Genomic DNA, 17,483 nt, shown 5'->3' on the forward strand with positions numbered 1-17,483 from the left:
AGACCAAAAGAAATGTAGTAAAATGGGAAACAATTTTTACGACTGGCATTTCTAAGAAAGGACTCATTTCTAAAATATACAGAGAACTGAGTCAACTTTGTAAAAAAAAAACAAGCCATTCCCCAATTGACAAATGGTCAAAGGATATGCAAAAGCAATTTACAGATGAGGAAATCAAAGCTATCTATAGTCATGAAAAATTGCTCTAAATCATTACTCATTAGAGAAATGCAAATTAAAACATCTCTGAGGTACCACCTCACACCTTTCAGACTGGCCAGCATGACCAGAAAGGGCAATGATCAGTGTTGGAAGTGATATGGGAAATCAGGGCCACTAATATATTGTTGGTGGAGCTGTGAACTCATCCAGAATGCCCAAAGAGCAACAAAAATGTGCATCCACTTTGATCCAACAATACCACTACTGGGTCCATACCCTGAAGAGATGATGAAAAAGGGTAAAAACATCACTTGTACAAAAATATTCATAGCAGCCCTGGTTGTGGTGGCAAAGAATTGGAAATTAAGTAAATGTCCTTCAATTGGGGAATGGCTTAGCAAACTGTGGTATATGTATGTCATGAAACACTATTGTTCTTTTAGAAGCCAGGAGGGATGGGAATTCAGGGAAACCTGGAGGGATTTGTATGAACTGATGCTGAGTGAGATGAGCAGAACCAGAAAAACACTGTGCACTGCAACATGGGGGTGATGGTCAACCTTAATGGATTTGCTCATTCCATCAATGCAACAATCAGATTTTAGGCTATCTGCGATGGAGAATAAATACCAATTGCATCCAGAGAAAGAACTGTGGAGTTTGAACAAAGACCAAAGACTTTTAATTCTAAAAAAAGTTATCTTACAAGAGATAGCAAAATTACATAATATTTTGTTTTTTTCCCTAAATATGTGATTTCTCTCTCGACACATTCAATTTTAAGCAATGTATAGCATGGAAACAATGTAAAGACTAACAGAATGCCTACAGGGTGGGGAGCAAGGTTGGGGGAAAATTGTAAAATTCAAAAAACAATAAAAAAATAGTTCTTTAGGCATAGTTAAAAAAATTAGAATTGGGCAAGTGGAAGTTAATGGCATCATGAGATATCAAAGAAGCAAAGTCAAAAGAATGAAAAGTAGAAAATAGGAAATATCTATCTCATTGGGAAAACAGCTGATCTGGAAAATAGATCAAGGAGAGATAATTTAAGAATTACTGGACTGTCTGAAAACCATGATTTTTTTTAAGGAGCATAAACATATTTCAAGAAATTATCAAGGAAACTACCCCAGTATCTTAGGTCAGAGCATAAAATAGAAATTGTAAGAACTTCCAGAAATAGGAAAGCCAAATTCTAGAACTTCTAGGTCAAGGAGAAAATATTGGAAGCAACCCGAAAAAATCAGTTCAGATATTGTAGAGCCACAGTCAGGATCACACAAGAGTTAGCAGCTTTCCCATTACAGGAGAAGAGGGTTTATGATATTCCAGATTACAACCAGGAATGACCTACTCAGCAAAATTGAGTCTAATCCTTAGGCAGAAAAATGGATTTTTAATGTAACAAGATTTACAAGCATTCCTGATAAAAGGCCAGAACTGAATAGCAAATTTCACATTCAGACACAAAATTCAAGAGAAGCATAAAAAGGTGACCATAAAAGATAATTAAACTGTTTGCATTCCTATATTGGAAGTGTGAAACAAGAACCTTCCCCTATAATTGATAAATGATCAAAGGATATGATTAGGCAGTTTTCAGACAAAAAACATCAAAAATATCTATGACCATATTAAAAAAAAAATGCTCCAAATCATTATTGATTACAGAAATGCAATTTAAAACCATTCTGAGATACCTATCAGAAATGGCAACATAGATACCTTAATTAACTATTGGTGGAGTAGTGAGATGGTCTGACCATTCTGGAAAAACAGTTTGGAACTATGCCCAAAAAGCTATAAACTGTCCATACCCAGAAATACTACTACTAGGTCTATACCCGAAGAGAGCCAAGGGAAAGGACCTATAGGTACAAAAATAAAGCAGCTTTTTTTTTTTTTGGCAAAGAATTGGAACTTGAGGGGGTGCTCCTCAGTTGGGGGTGATTGAATAAGTTGTGGTATATTGTTGAGATGGAATACATCTGTGCTTTAAGAGACAGTGAAGGAGGTGATTTCAGAAAAGACCAATGTGAACCGTTGCAAAGGGCAGGTTGATCAGCAGAGTAGTGGTGGTATTAGAATGATGCCCAACCAGGAGTGACTTAGCTCCTCTGATCCATAGGGTGATCTAAGACAGTTCCAAAAGACCCGTGTTAAAAAATGCTACCCACCTTCAGAGAGAGAAAATGAATGAACTAAGTACAAAATGAAGTGTCATACAACATGGGTGATATAGAAATGTGTTTTGCATGACTTCACATGGATACTTGATAAATTGTTTGGCTTCTCAGTGGACAGTGGTAGAGGGAGCAGAGGAGAGAACTTGGAACTCAATATTTTAAAAGGAAAGAATATTTAAAAATAAAAATAAATATTAACATACCCAGCATACTGTCCCTCCAGCTGCTCTTCCCTTCCATGTCCTCTGGTATCTACACAAAATGTATCTTCTTGTCCACTTGTGGACTCTCCCATTAGACTGTTCCTTGAGGGCAGGGACCCCAGGTTTTCATTTCTTTGTATCCTCAGTAGTTAGCACAGTGCCTGTCCATATTAAGTATTTGATAAATGTTTACTGAATAATCAGAAAGGCCTCCATTCAACATGGACATTGAGGCTCTGGAGGCTCTCTGGAGATCTGGAGCCGCTCCCTCCCCACCAGGTGCTGCTTAGCTGGGGCCTTCCTCTCCTGTTTAGCCCCCCACTTCTCTGGCCATCTGTCCTCAGAGTCAGTAGACAGGGTCCCATGATTGTGTGCAAAATGGGAAGCCCTCTGGTAGGCATTTGGTCAGTGGTGGCTTTGGGCACTCAAAGCTCGGTGTGGATATGGTGTGGCTGTGGATGCACAGGAGCAGCTCACTCTTGGTTCATTTTCCCTTCTCAGGAGCCGAACCAAGAACATGATGTGGTACGGGGTTCTGGGGACGAAGGAATTGCTGCATCGCACCTACAAGAACTTGGAGCAGAAAGTCTTGCTGGAGGTGAGAAAGAAGGTCACTTCCCAGCTCCATTCCCTGACCCTGTTGTCTTACATCTACTCATTAACTGATGTGACAAAGAAGAGTCCTGGTTTGTGGGAGGTGGAGGCCAGTCCTGTCCTGGGTAGTGCAGCCCCCTCTCCTGCTTCCCAACCATGGTCTGCTTGCCAGGCTCAGGGTCCTTGTAGACCCTTCTCCATCTCAGTAGCCCCCAGGTCTCTGCCCCCGCCCCCAGCCTCATCCCATCTATGGCAGTCTGGTGGTTCTTGAAATGATTTGTCCTTTCTCCCCTCTCCCTCCATATGGCTTAGTGTGATGGACGTCCCATCCCGCTGCCCAGCCTTCAGGGGATTGCCGTCCTCAACATCCCCAGCTATGCTGGAGGCACGAACTTCTGGGGAGGCACTAAGGAAGACGATGTAAGTGGGACTGGCTCTGTCAGAAGCCAGCACAGGTTGCACCCTCAGAACATCTTGGAGGAAACTTGGCCCTGGTCCCAAACAAGATGCTCCCCCTTTCATCTTTCGGTCCCCTCTTGCCTGGGGTACCCTCTTCATCTGTGTTTCTCTCCTTCATTCTCTTCTTTGGCCCTGGCTTACCTCTGCCCTCGATCTTGCCACCACCACCAATCTCACTGCCTCCTCAACCACTTGCCATTTGGTATCTGCTCCACCTACACCAGAGGACCCAGAAGATCTTGGGAATGTCAGATTACAGTGTCCCCAAAGGCTGGACCTCCCTTCCTCCCTTCTTCTCCTGCCTCCTCCATTAAATGTGCTTAGCCTTGATAAAGCCATTGCTGGATGCAGCCCCAGTCCTGGCCCAAGGGCTCCAATGACACCTCCCCCAATGCCCCTGGGTGGTTAGAACCAGCTCCCTGGGCGCTCCCTGGAAGAGCTGCAGGCCAGAGCTGGTCCCTCTCAAACATCTCTCCATCTACGTCCTGGTCACTGGAGAAGTGGGAAGGGGCAGAGCCTTGCCCAGGGAAGTATCACCCGACCACTCACTGTAGGGTCCTCCTTCCTTTCAGACATTCACAGCCCCCTCCTTTGATGATAAGGTCTTGGAAGTCGTGGCTGTCTTTGGCAGCATGCAGATGGCTGTCTCCCGAGTCATTAATTTGCAGCATCACCGGATTGCCCAGGTAAGTATGCAAGAATCTTGTTTGGGGGAAGCACATTTTTCTTAGTAAAAGAGATTAATTCTTTTTTTTTATTTTTTTAATTTATTTAAGGCAGTGGGGCTAAGCGACTTGCCCAAGGTCATACATAATAGGTAATAATTAAATGTGTGAAGCCAGATCTGGACTCAGGTCCTCCTGACTCCAGGGCTGGTGGCTCTATCCAGTGTGCCACCTAGCTGTGCCTGATTAATGCATTTTTAAAAGCATGTCTGCCAAAGTCCAGTGTCCAAAAAAAGAAAACACTGTCAAGATGATCCATAAGGTTGACAAAGCTCATAAATCATGGAGATTAGAGTTTCCAACCACTTCCCCTGCCTGAGCCTCCCCCAAAGCTGTATGTGGCATGCCAGGTGAGATGCCAGAGTTGGCCCTGGGAACATCCCTTAGCAGGTCCTAGGACTCCCAGGCTGGAGGGGCTGGCAGCTGCCACCACACAAGGTTTGAGTTTTGGGGTCTTAAAAACCCTTCCCCCCAAATTGGGATTGACATTAGGCACTGGCCTGTCACTGGTGAAAGCAGAGGTGCCAGCTGGGACATCCTGCCTGGAGGACTCTGGACAAGTCACTTCCCCTCCCTCACCCTCCGGCCAGTCTGGGTGCCTGGTGAGCTGGGGTCCTATGACATTCTGCCTTGCTGCCCTCCCGACCAAGGACTTGCTTTCATTGAGCCAGATCCCATTGGGGAAAGAGGCCTTATTTGTCACCAACATTTGAGCACAGAACCAGAGGCACTTCTGGGTCGCTGTGGCCTCTGTCATCATGATTCCCAGTCCTGTAGGGTCTTGTGGGCATTTTTTGGTTTGGTTCTTATTGAGAGTGTCTCCAGGTTGGTCAAAGGGTTGCCCCACACATGAATTTCATCTTGGTTTAAAACCTGATTATGTGCCATTCAGCCCTTTAGAGAGGACATAGCCAGCCCCGTGAGTGGTGGTGGGATGCCCAGGTCCCTGGGCCTGACCACAGCGCCATGGAGTGACCATGAGGTCTGGAGAACCAGCAGGAGCTCTGGGCTAGTATTCTTGATCTGTGCCCCTCCCTGTCAGTGGGGGAATGACCAGGTGCCTGCGTCATCGCCACTGTGGTCTGGTCTTCCCCCAGTGTCGAACTGTGAAAATCGCCATCCTGGGGGATGAGGGTGTCCCAGTCCAGGTGGATGGAGAGGCCTGGATCCAGCCCCCCGGCTACATCCAAATAGTCCACAAGAACCGGGCACAGACTCTGACTAGGGATCGGGTAAGGCCAGCCCACTGAGCCAGGGTCACTGTGGTCCCAAGGGCTTGGGGGCATCCTCCCATCAGCCTTGAGATTCCCAGGGAAGGATCATTGATCTTGGAACTTTCTCTCGCACCCCTAAAGTCATCCTGCAGGATAAGCTAGTAGCTAGGGCCCGGGAGTCAGGGAGTTAGGACCGGCCCCCAGAGTATGGCCCACCTCCCAGCCTCCCAGGGGCTCTGAGGCCAAGGGGCACAGCACTGTTACCCCTGCCAGTTGGGCTTTCCTTGTTGGCAGATGCTGTGAAGGGATGTGTCTAGAGTCTTTTAAGGCAGCAGTGGGGGGGAGGGGCTAGGTAGGGATTTCAGACATCGTTTCTACCAGCTCACCTTACACCCCAGCCCTCCCAGCCTCCTCCAGGCGTGAGTATTGTAGTTTAGAGAGCCGATCGAAAGCATTGACTGCTGGCCAATGCTGGCCAGGGCTCACCCATTGCTGGGCCTTCTGCCCACCGTTATAGGGCGGATACTGGGCTGGTGGGTGAGGAGGGGAAGGCGGCCAGAGGCACGGCAAGGAAGGGCCCCTTTGGGTAGGAAATTAGCTAGCTGGAGGTCAGAGGAATGTCACCAGTTCCTTGCCTTCCAGGCTTTTGAAAGTACCCTGAAATCCTGGGAAGATAAGCAGAAAGGAGAGCTCTCGCGCCCACCTTCCTTCTCCCTGCACCCAGAGATTATGTCCGAAGAGGAATCCAGCCAGATGCACCAGTTTGGCCAGGCAGCGGGGGCCCTCATCCACAGGTGGGCTCTACTCCCTCGCCCCTCCTTCACCTCCTCCTAGGCTCCTGGACGTGGGGCCTCTATGCCCCTCAGAGGCAGGACAGCCAGCCAGCCCTGGACACTAGTGACTCCCCTTCTTCCTCTTCTGCAGGACTTGGCCAGAGCCTCTCTTGCAGAGGGCTATTTCCTAAACCTGACTTAATAAATTAGGATGAAAATAAAGCAAAACTGGCCCCTGTTCCCTTTGGAGGAAGGCACAAACCCAGGATGCATCAGGGTGTGGGGGACACCCCCCAGGTCCAGTTGGGCTGAAGAGGACCTTTTGTCATCTCCTGTGGCCTCTCACCTTCATTCCTGAAGGGATCTACTTGGGGTTGCTGCAGATACAGGGATCCCCATTTGTGCCCAGGGGAGACGGAAAGGCCCAAGATCCAGGCTCTTCCAAGCTGTTCCCTCAGGCAGGGTGCAGGGGGCATCATCCCCAGTCTGCCTGGGCCTCCACTCACACTCTCTCTCTCTCTCTCTCTCTCTCTCTCTCTCTCTCTCTCTCTCTCTAGCATCCGGGAAATAGCTCAGTCCTGTCAAGACATGGAGCAGGAGCTGGCCCATGCCGTCAATGCCAGCTCTAAATCAATCAATAGAGTATACGGGAAGTCCAAGGCCTCCGAGGTAGGTCCTTGCTCCCGGGGTCCCTCACCTGCTCTGTTCCCTCAGACCAGCTCCCGGCCCCTCACGGGGTTTTCCTCCCTTGTAGGGACTCAACTGCACTTTTGTCCTGGAGATGGTAAACAATATCCGTGCCCTCCATAACGAGACAGAGCTGCTGCTCACTGGAAAGATGGCTTTGGTATGTGGGGGTGGGGAGGGGAGACTCCTCTGGGGCAGCCTGGGCCAGAATCGGGAAGACAAGGCAGGGTGGTATCTCACCTCCCCTTGATGGGTGGTATGACCCTGGACAAGTCCCCTGCTCTCTGAGCTTTGGTTTCTTTCGCTATGGAATGGGGGTGATGATGCCCTCAGTACTGACCCAGGGGCAAGACTTTGATGAGATGTAAAGGACTTGTGGCCTTGCAGAGGATGGTTTATTCTTTGGGGTGCTGAAATCACCTCACTTTCCCAGGACCATGAACCCTGGACCAAGAGTAATAGTCAATAGTCTGTTGGCTTCCTTAGCCGGCCTGGCTGCTCCCATAGAGTTGGGAGACTGGACTCCCGGGGCCAGGATGCAGTGGGGCTGAAGCCCATGGAGCCAGGCTTGTTTTCTAGGTCCCAGAAAGGACACCCCAAGAAGCATTCTTAAATGTTCTATTTATTCTTCCTTGGGGTCGCCCAGTCTTTATTTTCTTTCTATTTGTCCACTAAAACACTAAAGGAACACCCACCCAGTATGACCCCCCAGGGCTTCATCCTGCATCTGGAGCTATGTGGGCTTCTGCAGACAGGGGTCCCAGGCATCTCTCTGCAGGGTGGGTGTGGGGCTGACTGGTCCTCCTGGTTCCTCTCCTCCCCTCTGCGTCCCTCCAGGGATTGGCCCAATCCCAGTGCAGGCCACACTCCCCTCAGCCAGGCTTGACAGTGAGCTCCTGGCTCCAGATGCCTGTGTCCACATGGGGCTTTCTCCCCACTGGGCCGTGGCCTTGCCATGGCCTCTGTCCCACTCCAGGGGTTGAGAACCTGTAGTGACCTCATCCCTAGTTACTCTCTAGGCCGCCTGAGCTCATTTGTGGCTGACCTTGGAAACAAGGCCTGTTTACTCCCTGGTGAGCCCCAAAGGGAAGGCGCTGGGCTCAGCCCCCGATACCCCAGAGCTAACGGGGCATCCTTTCTCCTCTCTGGCCCCGGTGCAGCAACTGGAGCCATCCCACAAGGAGCAGCTCGGGACCGTCCTGGCAGACATGGACCTTCAGCTGAGAAAACTGGCCGACATTCCCTGGCTGTGGCAGCTCATGGAGCCCAGTGATGACGAGGTACGTGGGGTCGCCTCCATATTCCCTTTGTCTATACTGTAGGTGGGCACTTCCCCTTCCCCCATGGATGGGGCTGGCCTTGCCAGCCCCGGGTCACCCTCATATTCTGTCTAGGAATGTAGGCGGGCAGGGCCCTTCCCCACCATGGGCTGGGAAGGCTTTGACTTTCTCTCCCATCTGCTCTTGCGCCCAGAATCCTACGACGCTCGACTTCTCGAAACGTGGCCGCAGCGGCAAGTTCCGCCTTGTGACCAAGTTCAAGAAGGAGAAAAGCAGCAAGAACAAAGAAACGCGTGGCAGCGGCGGCCTCCCTGGTAGCTAGCCCGGGCCTGTGTGCAAGCCACCCCCGGCTTCTCTTCATCTTACTAACACTATTTCTAGGCTAGAGACCCCCTAAGTTTGCCCCTGCAGGGTGCTGACACTCACACGGGAAGAGACCTCCCGAGCTTCCTGCCCTTGTCTGCCCGGGTGGGAGAGAGGAGGTGACTTTGGCAACCTCGGAGATCACAAGGACTTTGGGGCATAAGCCCAGCAGCCTCCTTTGGTCCCCCACTGCTTTCGCTTCCTCTGCGGGATTGATGATTTCCCTCTGATTGAATCCCTCCCCAAATCAATCTGCATCTGCAGGGTGGGGGCCCCCAGAACACCAACCTGGGGAGGGTCCATGTGGCCCTTGTGCCTCCTGGTCTGGGTCTTCTCTCTGCTTTGGGGCCGCGGCTGCCCATCTCTGGCTCCTTTGATCCAAGGGATCAGACCCAGGGGCTCCTCTAACGATTGGGTCCTTTCAGATTTTCCCTCTTAAGATGCTTGGGGTCTGCTGGAGCTTGGGATCAGTCCAGCTCCTGTCAGAGATGTTTTGAGCCATTCTGTTGGTCCTGATGAACCCTGCACCACCCTGAGTCTAAGCTAACCCTCACAGAGGTGGAGCTGAGGCGAGTCCACTTGGAGTTTTAAACTACATTTTTCCATTACAACCAAGTGATTCACGGAATCTGTGTAGCCTACCTCCACCCTCCAGATGAGGTTGCTTTGAAAATACCATGGAGAGGCGGCTAGGTGGCGCAGTGGATAGAGCGCCGGCCCTGGAGTCAGGAGTACCTGGGTTCAAATCCGGCCTCAGACACTTAATAATGACCTAGCTGTGTGGCTTTGGGCAAGCCACTTAACCCCATTGCCTTGCAAAAACCTAAAAATAAAACTAAAAATATTAACATATGGGCCTAAAATTGATGCGGCCTAAAATTGATGCTCATCTGGGCTCCCACCCTGTGCACTGTTCAGGACAGGATGGTGGCCTTTTCCTTGTAGGGAAGCAAGGCTGGGAGCAGAGGACTGACCACCTTGCCAGCAGGTGCCCCACCCCGGGGTGGCTCTCCCTTCCCCTCTCAGATGCCCCCAATCAATGATCTCCTTGGCCAAGCTCTCTTGGTGCTGGGTGGCGGGCCCTGGGCACCCTCTGTTTCCTCTTGAGACCTCGATCCTTCAGGTCTTCTCTCAGCTCTCAGCCCTCTCCTGCTTTTCCGTCTCTGACAGCTCACCTCTGGGGTACGGAGGAGGTTGCGGCCTGGCTTGAGCACCTCAGTCTTTGTGAGTATAGAGATACCTTCATCCGCCACGACATCCGGGGCCCTGAGCTCCTGCAGCTCGAGCGGAGGGACCTCAAGGTACTTTCCCTGGTTCATCCCCCAGTGGAGTCCCGGCTCCCCTTGAGGAGTGTCCAGTCTAGGGGAAAAGCAGACAGTGCATGGAGAGGGGCCTTGCGGTCAGGAAGGGCCCCAAAGGCTGAGGAACAAGCTAGCCTGGGGCCCTGGGGGGAGAGGGCTGGGGCTAGGGCAGCCCTGAAGCCCCAGGACAGAGAAGAAGGCACCTCGGACCACCCTGGGCAGCCCAGCTTGTGACCCAGGTCCACTCAGTGCACCTCGGGCCGGTGCAGGGAGGCTTGGCAGGCTTGGGGTGGGGGGTCATTGGTGACGTCCTGGGGAGCTCTGAGGTTGTTATAGAGTTTCTTCCCACCTGTTCTCCCGTGACCCGCAGGGACCCGGCCCAGGTAGGCCGTGTCTTGGGCCGGCTCTAGTGGCTCTGCCAGCCTTCATGGTGGGTTTTCCTCTTGCCTTCAGGACCTCGGGGTGACCAAAGTGGGCCACATGAAGAGGATCCTCCACGGAATCAGGGAGCTGAGCCGGAGCTCTCCTGCCAGCGAGGCCTAGCCAGCATCTTCACAGCATGCACCTGCCCTTTCTCCCCAAACTGAAGCATCCGTCACGGGCTGGGCGCACCCATCACCTGCCTTCCAGGCAGGGCAGCCGCTAACAGAGCTCATATCATGGTGCTACTCTCTTCCACATGGGTACAGCTCGTCAGGAGGACCCTCGCCGCTGGATGGAGGACAACCCTGAGCGCTCCCCTCCAGCCCGGGAAGGTCTAACCCACAGCAACACAGCTACCTTCTAGATTGAGGCCTGGCCTCCCTGTAGCCCCAGAGCCTCCACAGCAGCCAAGCTCATGGCTGCCAGGGACGCTCAGGGAGCCCAGTGTCTGTCCTCTGTTGGATCTATTCCCATGGGATGTTGTTCCAGGGGAGTTGCCCCAGGCACTGACCAGAAGAAAAGCGGCAGCCCTACGCAGCCCCTCCCCAAGCCCATCTCTGGCCTCGTCCCAAGCAATCCCCAGGGTGAGGATGGAGCAAGCCTGGGCTTCAGTGACCCCTGTGCAGAGAGATCCAGGGGGATGGTCCCTCATGTTACAGGGGTGGATCTGAGGCCCAGCTCAGAACAGGAGCCCCTTAGAGACCATCCTCATTCCACCTGCCTCGTGTTCTGGAGAAGGCTTGAGGGAGTCAGGAGGCAGAGTAAAGGCATCTCTTATTAACCAAGATTACCCCCACCCCTATCCCCCCCCACGATTTTGCAGTGTAGACCCCCCCTCAAAAATGACATGCAATGCCCCCTTCCAAGACTGCCACGGCCTTTCTCTTGATCACCATCTTCATGGGGATAGAAATCATTTTTTCCTTGGGGGGGTGGGGGCTGGGGCTGGGTAAGAAGAGAAGCATGTACCTGTCACCTGTTCCTTCATCCTGGCTCTGGGGTTTCCTTTGTCTTCATCTTTCACAAGGGTCACAAAGCCCAATTCTAGTCCACCAACCTTTATTCAGTAGCCCTATCTGTCCCATGGCTGCTGGGAAGCTGGTCCACGTTGCCAAGCCTGGCCATGTCCAGAGCCAAGATGGCATCTCCACTCCTCCAGGGGCTCCCAGTTTACCTGGGCATCACCAATCAGTAAATGAAACCAGTTCAGAAGTGACCAGGATCCAGGGCAAGCAATGAGAGTGGAATCATATTGCAGAGCTGGACATCAGGGTCCTGATCCCAGATATCAAGCTTGAAGGCCCTGAGGGATCAGCCGGCATTGGGGTTCTGAACCCCTCTGGGAAGCAATCTGGGAACTCCTGTGCACCTTTCTGCCAAGCCTGCCTTCACATGGAATATGGAGGATTTCCGAGGAAGCTGATGAATTTGATGGACTATCACCAAAATATTTCATGATGTTCACAGGTCACAGATGAAGACCCACCTCTCATTTTATGGTGTAGAACACTGAGACCCAGAGACCTTTCAGTAACGTTCAGCCCCAGGTTCAGGAGTGAGCTTGTAATCCCATGACCTGAGGCCTTGACACCCTAGAGCCAGCCTTTCAGCCCCAGTCACCCCAGGGTTTGGCCTTTGCCAGGATCCCCTTCTGTCCTCACCTCTTCTACAGCCATGCTCAGCTTCTGGGCAGGGGGCTGGGCCCTTGCTGGAGGCATCCCTCTGCATTCACTGTTCTGTCAGCAACCTCAATCCCCAGGGAGAAACTCTCCTGGCAGGAGATGGGTCACACCCCCTAGATCTTGAGAGGGGTGGGAGCGCCTTGTGCACCTGATGCCAATCACTGGGCACTTGTCTCCAAAAGGACTCTTGTCATTGGAGTAGAGTACAGGCTGGACATTTCCGACTGCTGCACCCCCCACTCCCCCGACATACACGCGCACACACACTTGAGTTTTCTGAACAACCACCAAAAAAACCTGATTGCCTTGGCCAGCAGGGGTGGGCAGTGGCAGGATCCCAGACCCCAGCCTCGTGATCCACACTGCCCACCAGTTTAGCATCTCGAACCCAGAATTCTCAGTCCTCTGCTGGTTCTTGAACATTTGCATCCAGAAGCCGCAATTTTCCAATTTAAAATTAGACCAAATTACTGACATAAAAGTTTCGGAACATGTCCTCAGATTTCCTTCAGGTATGTCTAATATTTTGTGAGATTCCAGGGGAGTAACGGGCATGCTGCCCAGAGGTGAAGTTGCAGCTCTGCTCCCAAAGGGCTTGCCCTGCAAGCGCCCCCACCACTCGCCTTTCCTAGGATAGTCATTCCTGTCAAGGGGCAGGGGCGCAAGCTCCACCTGCCGACTCAGCTGAAGAAGAGTATCTAAATGGGAATTTTTCTCTATTGGTCCTAAAATCAAAATTGAATTTACCAGAGTTCTACATTGAGAAGTTTTTTCTGGAAACCCTGCTGGGGCTAAAACTTGGACACCCAAACCCAAAAGAGGTGCCATGGCTTTGGAGCAGATAGTGTGCCTAGCACCTTGGAAGGCTGGCACAGAAGGGAGTCGCTGGGGTTCTCTGCCTCAGTTTCCTCTCCTGAACAATGAGAGAGCCGGACCCCAGGACTTTTAGTCCTGTGATGCCATGACCTGGAAGCCCAGTAAACGGAATTCCTTGTTTCCCTCTTTGTGTCTGTAGCAGCAGCTGGCCAAGCTCCAGGCCAACTTCGTCCTGCCCAGCTGGAGCTCAACATGCCATCGTTTAGTGAACCGAGACAGGACGTGATGGGAGGCGGTGGTTGAAGCAGGACAGGCCCTTTCTCAGTGGTCACAGTTGTCATCCAGTCAACCTCCTGGCCAGGTCCCTTGGTCTTCTCCCCTACACAGGCTACATTGTGGTCCCTTCACACACAGGCGTCTCTGCTGGGAAAGAGACAGGCCAGCTTAACCCTTTGGGACAGGACAGGAAACTTTAAAATTAAAACTGAAACAGTGAAGTTTTCCATTTCTGAGCAGACCCCAGTCCCTGCCATCGTCTCCTGGTAGAGATGGAACTGCGCTCAGCGGCGCGTCCATCATGGGAATTCCTTCCAGGTCCAGCCAAGTCCCGGGACCAAGATGGACACAGGCTCAGCTGTGGATGGGGAGTCGCCATTTGAGAGACCTGCACCTAGCCGGACATGAAGACCTTCATTCGGATAGACCAGCCTGTGGCCCTGGCCTTGCTCCTGGCTCTGCCTTCAGGAGTCCAGCAGGACACTCCAGTTGCTCTTGCTCCTCCGAGTCTTCTCCAGGTCAGGCAGGCCCAGGCCCTGGGACTGGGACTGGCCTTTCAAGAGCACCCTGCCTCTCCTGGACACGCTCCAGCTTGGCTCCAGAGGCGGCGTAACCAGGCCCGGTGGTCTCTGTCTTGTTGCCCTCTGAGCTTCTGTTCATGCTGCCTCAGTTTCCCTTTTTCTGCCCAGAGCCTCCTCCCTGGAATTCTCTGGCCTGGCTTGCCCTGGGGTTATGACCTCCTGTTAGACCTGACCCCGCCGCAGCCCTGCTTGGCAGCCTTATCAAACCTCAGGTTGCCTCTAGTCCCAAGTGGGATTCTTTGTCAAATGTGAGGTCTTGGAGACTTCCCTGACCTGCCCCCCACCCCAAGCTCCTGTACCTGGCAAAAGAGGGCAGCTCTTGGTCAGGCCTAGCACACTCTTAGTGATCTCATGCTGGCTCTTAAACAAACTAGTATGGAAGGCACCCGCTTTCTTTTTGTCATCCTGTTCATTTCCTCCTCAACTGCTGCCGAGCCAGCATTCTCCGACACCTAACACGTATCCAACATTCCATGCCCGTGGTTCCCCCATCTGACCTGAAGGGACGGGTGTGTTCTCATCTCCTCTACGGCCACGCTCAGCCATCAGGGTTACAAAGTGGTTTAGCAGAACTAACCAACACATCAGCTGAATCTGACTGTCTGCCTCTCTGCCTCCATCGCCCTTTTTCCTTGGGAGACATGCATGTTCATATCTTCCCTTGAGCTAGACATGTCCGCTAGAATGACTTTGAATTTCATTTGGTCTTTTTTTTTGTTATTTCCATTTGCATTCTTGGGTCTCTCTTCTGGAGCCCCCACCTCACTCTGGATCCATTCCTAGCAATCTTTCCAGGCTTCTCTGAATTCTTCCTCTTCATCAGTTCTGGAGCACCAATGTTCCACCATGTTCATGTGCCACAGTTTGTGGAACCTTTCCATCATTGGCAGACACCTACCCATCAGAAGAAAGGGTGGCCCTGATTCTGGGCTGCCTTGACACCCTCCTTCCTGTCTCTGAACCCCATTCTGGTCCTCACTCATCACCTCATCCTGAGGATCCTGTCTGAGGAATTGAGGTCTGGTCAGTGCAGGCCATTCCTCCGCTTCTGCTCATTGGTGTGTCCATCATGGGGTGCCCTCTGGGTGGCTCCAGCCAAGGTGTAGAGCTGTCCCTGGGCTCGAGGGCTTCCTTCTCTAGGGCTCACATGTCACTCTGGTTCCTGGCAGTGTGTTTAGGTGGGCAAACTTGCTTGCCAAGAACACAATCTCCTTTTTCCTCTGCCAGTTCCCATTCTCTCTATTTTTCAAATATCCCTGATCAAGAGAAGCGGCCATGGGTCCCTCAGGCTTAAAATTTGCAGAGCTCTCTGCCCTGTAAGGTCAAGCGTAATAGAAATGCCCCCATTTTACAGATGAAAAAACAAATCAAGAGGTTAGGTGACACTCCTAGGGTAACACAACCAGGCCATGCTGGAGGCTGGGCAGACCTGGGGGTCTCCAGAGGCCTTCAAAGGCAGAGACTGGTACTTCCAACAAGCAAGTTCCAGTCAGACTAGCTGCCCTCTGTGGTTCTGATGTGCCCCCCCACCCCTCCTGCCCTGGACTACAGGGCACCTTCTTTTCTTGCCAGCCAACCTTGTTGACTGGCAGGAGCTGCCTGCACCCGCCATCTGAGGACTGTGGCCTGGGATAGACCTTTATGAGTCCTCATCTTATGACAACCCAGGGTCCCATGATCTAATCCTAAACTCATTGTGCAGATGCAGAACTAAGCCCAAGGCAGGGCTGCCTGGTAGCCCCTCCTGTACAAGGCCCAGACAGGCAGGGTACCCAGAAGGGGCTCTCTCCTTCACTCCTAGACCTTCCCCAACTCCCCAGATTTCAAACTCCATACAGATGGTTGCCAGCAGGAGGCTGAGGGTTCAAGAGCAAGGACACCCCTCACTCACACACACTTTTGCTCCATCACTAATGATTTCCCAGCCTGCCTAGAAGCCGCGATGAGCAGGAGCTCCCCACCCACCCTGCACCAAGTTCAAGCCTTTGCTTTCTGTTGTTGAGAGTATTATTTTTAAAACATGTATTATCCGTGGTAAAAACAAAAAAGATTGTTTACGTAAAGTTGTGTGGTTTTCTTTTTTAAACAGTTGTATGTACTGTAAACAGTCTCCTGAGGAAGGCAGCAGCAGCAGCAGCTATTGGCTGATACTTTTCAGGACGTTGTGAGGTCACTGTTCTTGCATGTGGGTAACCATGGATTGTATTGCCTAGTCCTGAGGAGCCCATGGCAGCAGGACGCCGGCAGCCTCTGTTCCTCTGGGAGTCCCAGCAACGGTGCCTGGGGTCCGGCCCGAGGGAAGGAGGGAGCACGGGGATGCTCCAGAGCATCTTGGAGCCAAGGTTTCGTGCCTTAGGATGGGACCCCACTCCCCTCATATTTATTATCTTAATTTATACAGTGATTACCATGGAAACAAATGCCTCTTGTATTTTAATGTACATAATTCACATCTGCTTGTTGTAAATAAGTTGGTCTTGTATATAAAGGAAGCTTGTTTTCCACCCTCCACCACCTGACCCCTTGTTGTCATTCGGGCAGGGCTGCGGGGTGGGTAGGGCAGCTGCAGGCTGAATTGGGGGACAAGTACTGGAAGGCCATTACTGAAACCCAAGACTGCCCAGACCTCATCCTTTGGGGCAGGGGGGACAGGGACCCGATCTGATTGCAGGTCACCCATAGGCTCATCTCCCTTGAGCCCCAAGATGGCCCACATGGCCTCATGGTGGAATTTGAACCCAGGTCTGAGGCCTACTTCTCAGTTGTGGCTAGATGTGAAGAAAGTTGAATCAAGGACCATAACGACGAGGCCTATGCAGTGTTTGACACCTGTGAAGATAGGACTTGCATGTGTCCACATTTTACAATGGGGAAACAAGTTGAGAACGGTCAGTGGACTAGCCCAGAGGCCAGATTTCAAGCCCAGGCCTCTGCCTGCTTTGCCCCCCACTGCTTCTGTTGAAATATGAATTGTGTGACTTATTGGAGACCATTCCTTGGGAAGTGTCCAATGACCAGACTGAAAGGAAGGTAGATGATGTGTCTGTACAGGACCAGGACATACAAAATTGGGACAAAGGAGTTGGGGGGGGGTGGAGCAGGGAAGGCTTCATGAAGAAGATGTATCTTGAAGAGAAACTGAGGCAGCAATAAGGAGCAAGCGCCTTCCAGATGGGGTGGAGGAGATAACCAGGGCCAAGGAGGACAAGGCAGCAGGAACTGGGAAGGTGAGAAAGGCTAATTCTCCAACTGCTGGGAGACTTTGAAAGTCAGCTTGTCTTGTATTTCTAAGAGTTGGGGAATGGTCTAGTCAGAGCTGCAGGTTGCCATTGGCAAAGCAGGAGGGCTGGGGGGTGGGGCGGGGATCAACTGGAGACTGGGAAGCCACTGGAGCCGTACAGGCAGGTGGTGATGTGGGCTTGGGGGAAGGCTACGGGAGCAGAGAAGTGGCTGATGTGGAGGGAGAAATGATGAACCTCCTCCCCCCACTGCTTCCCCATCCTCTCTCCATCTTAGTGCCTGGCCCTCCAGTGTGATGGGACTCTGGACCCTTCACACACTCAATAGCCCAATTCCTTATTAATCTGCAGGCAACCCCTTTGTAGAATAGCTTAGAGTCCATCTATGGCACTTCGAATGCTGAGATTGCTTCTCCCAGTGACAACTGTTCTACTCTTGCCCCTGGGGCCCAAGAGACCTCAGCTTCTCTACCCCAAACATCCACAGCTCAGCCTCAAGCCTCCCCTGCCCAGTGG

The 17,483-nt window shown here is 51.9% G+C and overlaps 1 protein-coding gene across 7 annotated transcripts in view; it reads left to right on the forward strand.

The window, feature by feature from the left end:
• The window catches only part of DGKD (diacylglycerol kinase delta), an 82,570-nt gene extending 66,333 nt beyond the window's left edge, over window positions 1-16,237 (forward strand). For 6 of the 7 annotated variants that reach the window (XM_074189712.1, XM_074189715.1, XM_074189719.1 and 3 more), the window contains 11 exons: window positions 3,056-3,152; window positions 3,461-3,568; window positions 4,180-4,293; window positions 5,430-5,564; window positions 6,189-6,340; window positions 6,877-6,988; window positions 7,074-7,166; window positions 8,167-8,286; window positions 8,480-8,600; window positions 9,820-9,950; window positions 10,404-16,237. In XM_074189712.1, coding sequence (XP_074045813.1) covers window positions 3,056-3,152; window positions 3,461-3,568; window positions 4,180-4,293; window positions 5,430-5,564; window positions 6,189-6,340; window positions 6,877-6,988; window positions 7,074-7,166; window positions 8,167-8,286; window positions 8,480-8,600; window positions 9,820-9,950; window positions 10,404-10,493 — 1,273 coding nt within the window. In that variant the 3' untranslated portion in view covers window positions 10,494-16,237. The remainder of the gene's footprint in view (window positions 1-3,055; window positions 3,153-3,460; window positions 3,569-4,179; window positions 4,294-5,429; window positions 5,565-6,188; window positions 6,341-6,876; window positions 6,989-7,073; window positions 7,167-8,166; window positions 8,287-8,479; window positions 8,601-9,819; window positions 9,951-10,403) is intronic. The other variant, XM_074189714.1, reaches the window with a different exon arrangement.
• Window positions 16,238-17,483: the final 1,246 nt, after the last annotated feature.

The sequence above is a fragment of the Macrotis lagotis genome, chromosome 5 (assembly GCF_037893015.1).
Source record: "Macrotis lagotis isolate mMagLag1 chromosome 5, bilby.v1.9.chrom.fasta, whole genome shotgun sequence".
NCBI lineage: Eukaryota > Metazoa > Chordata > Mammalia > Peramelemorphia > Peramelidae > Macrotis > Macrotis lagotis.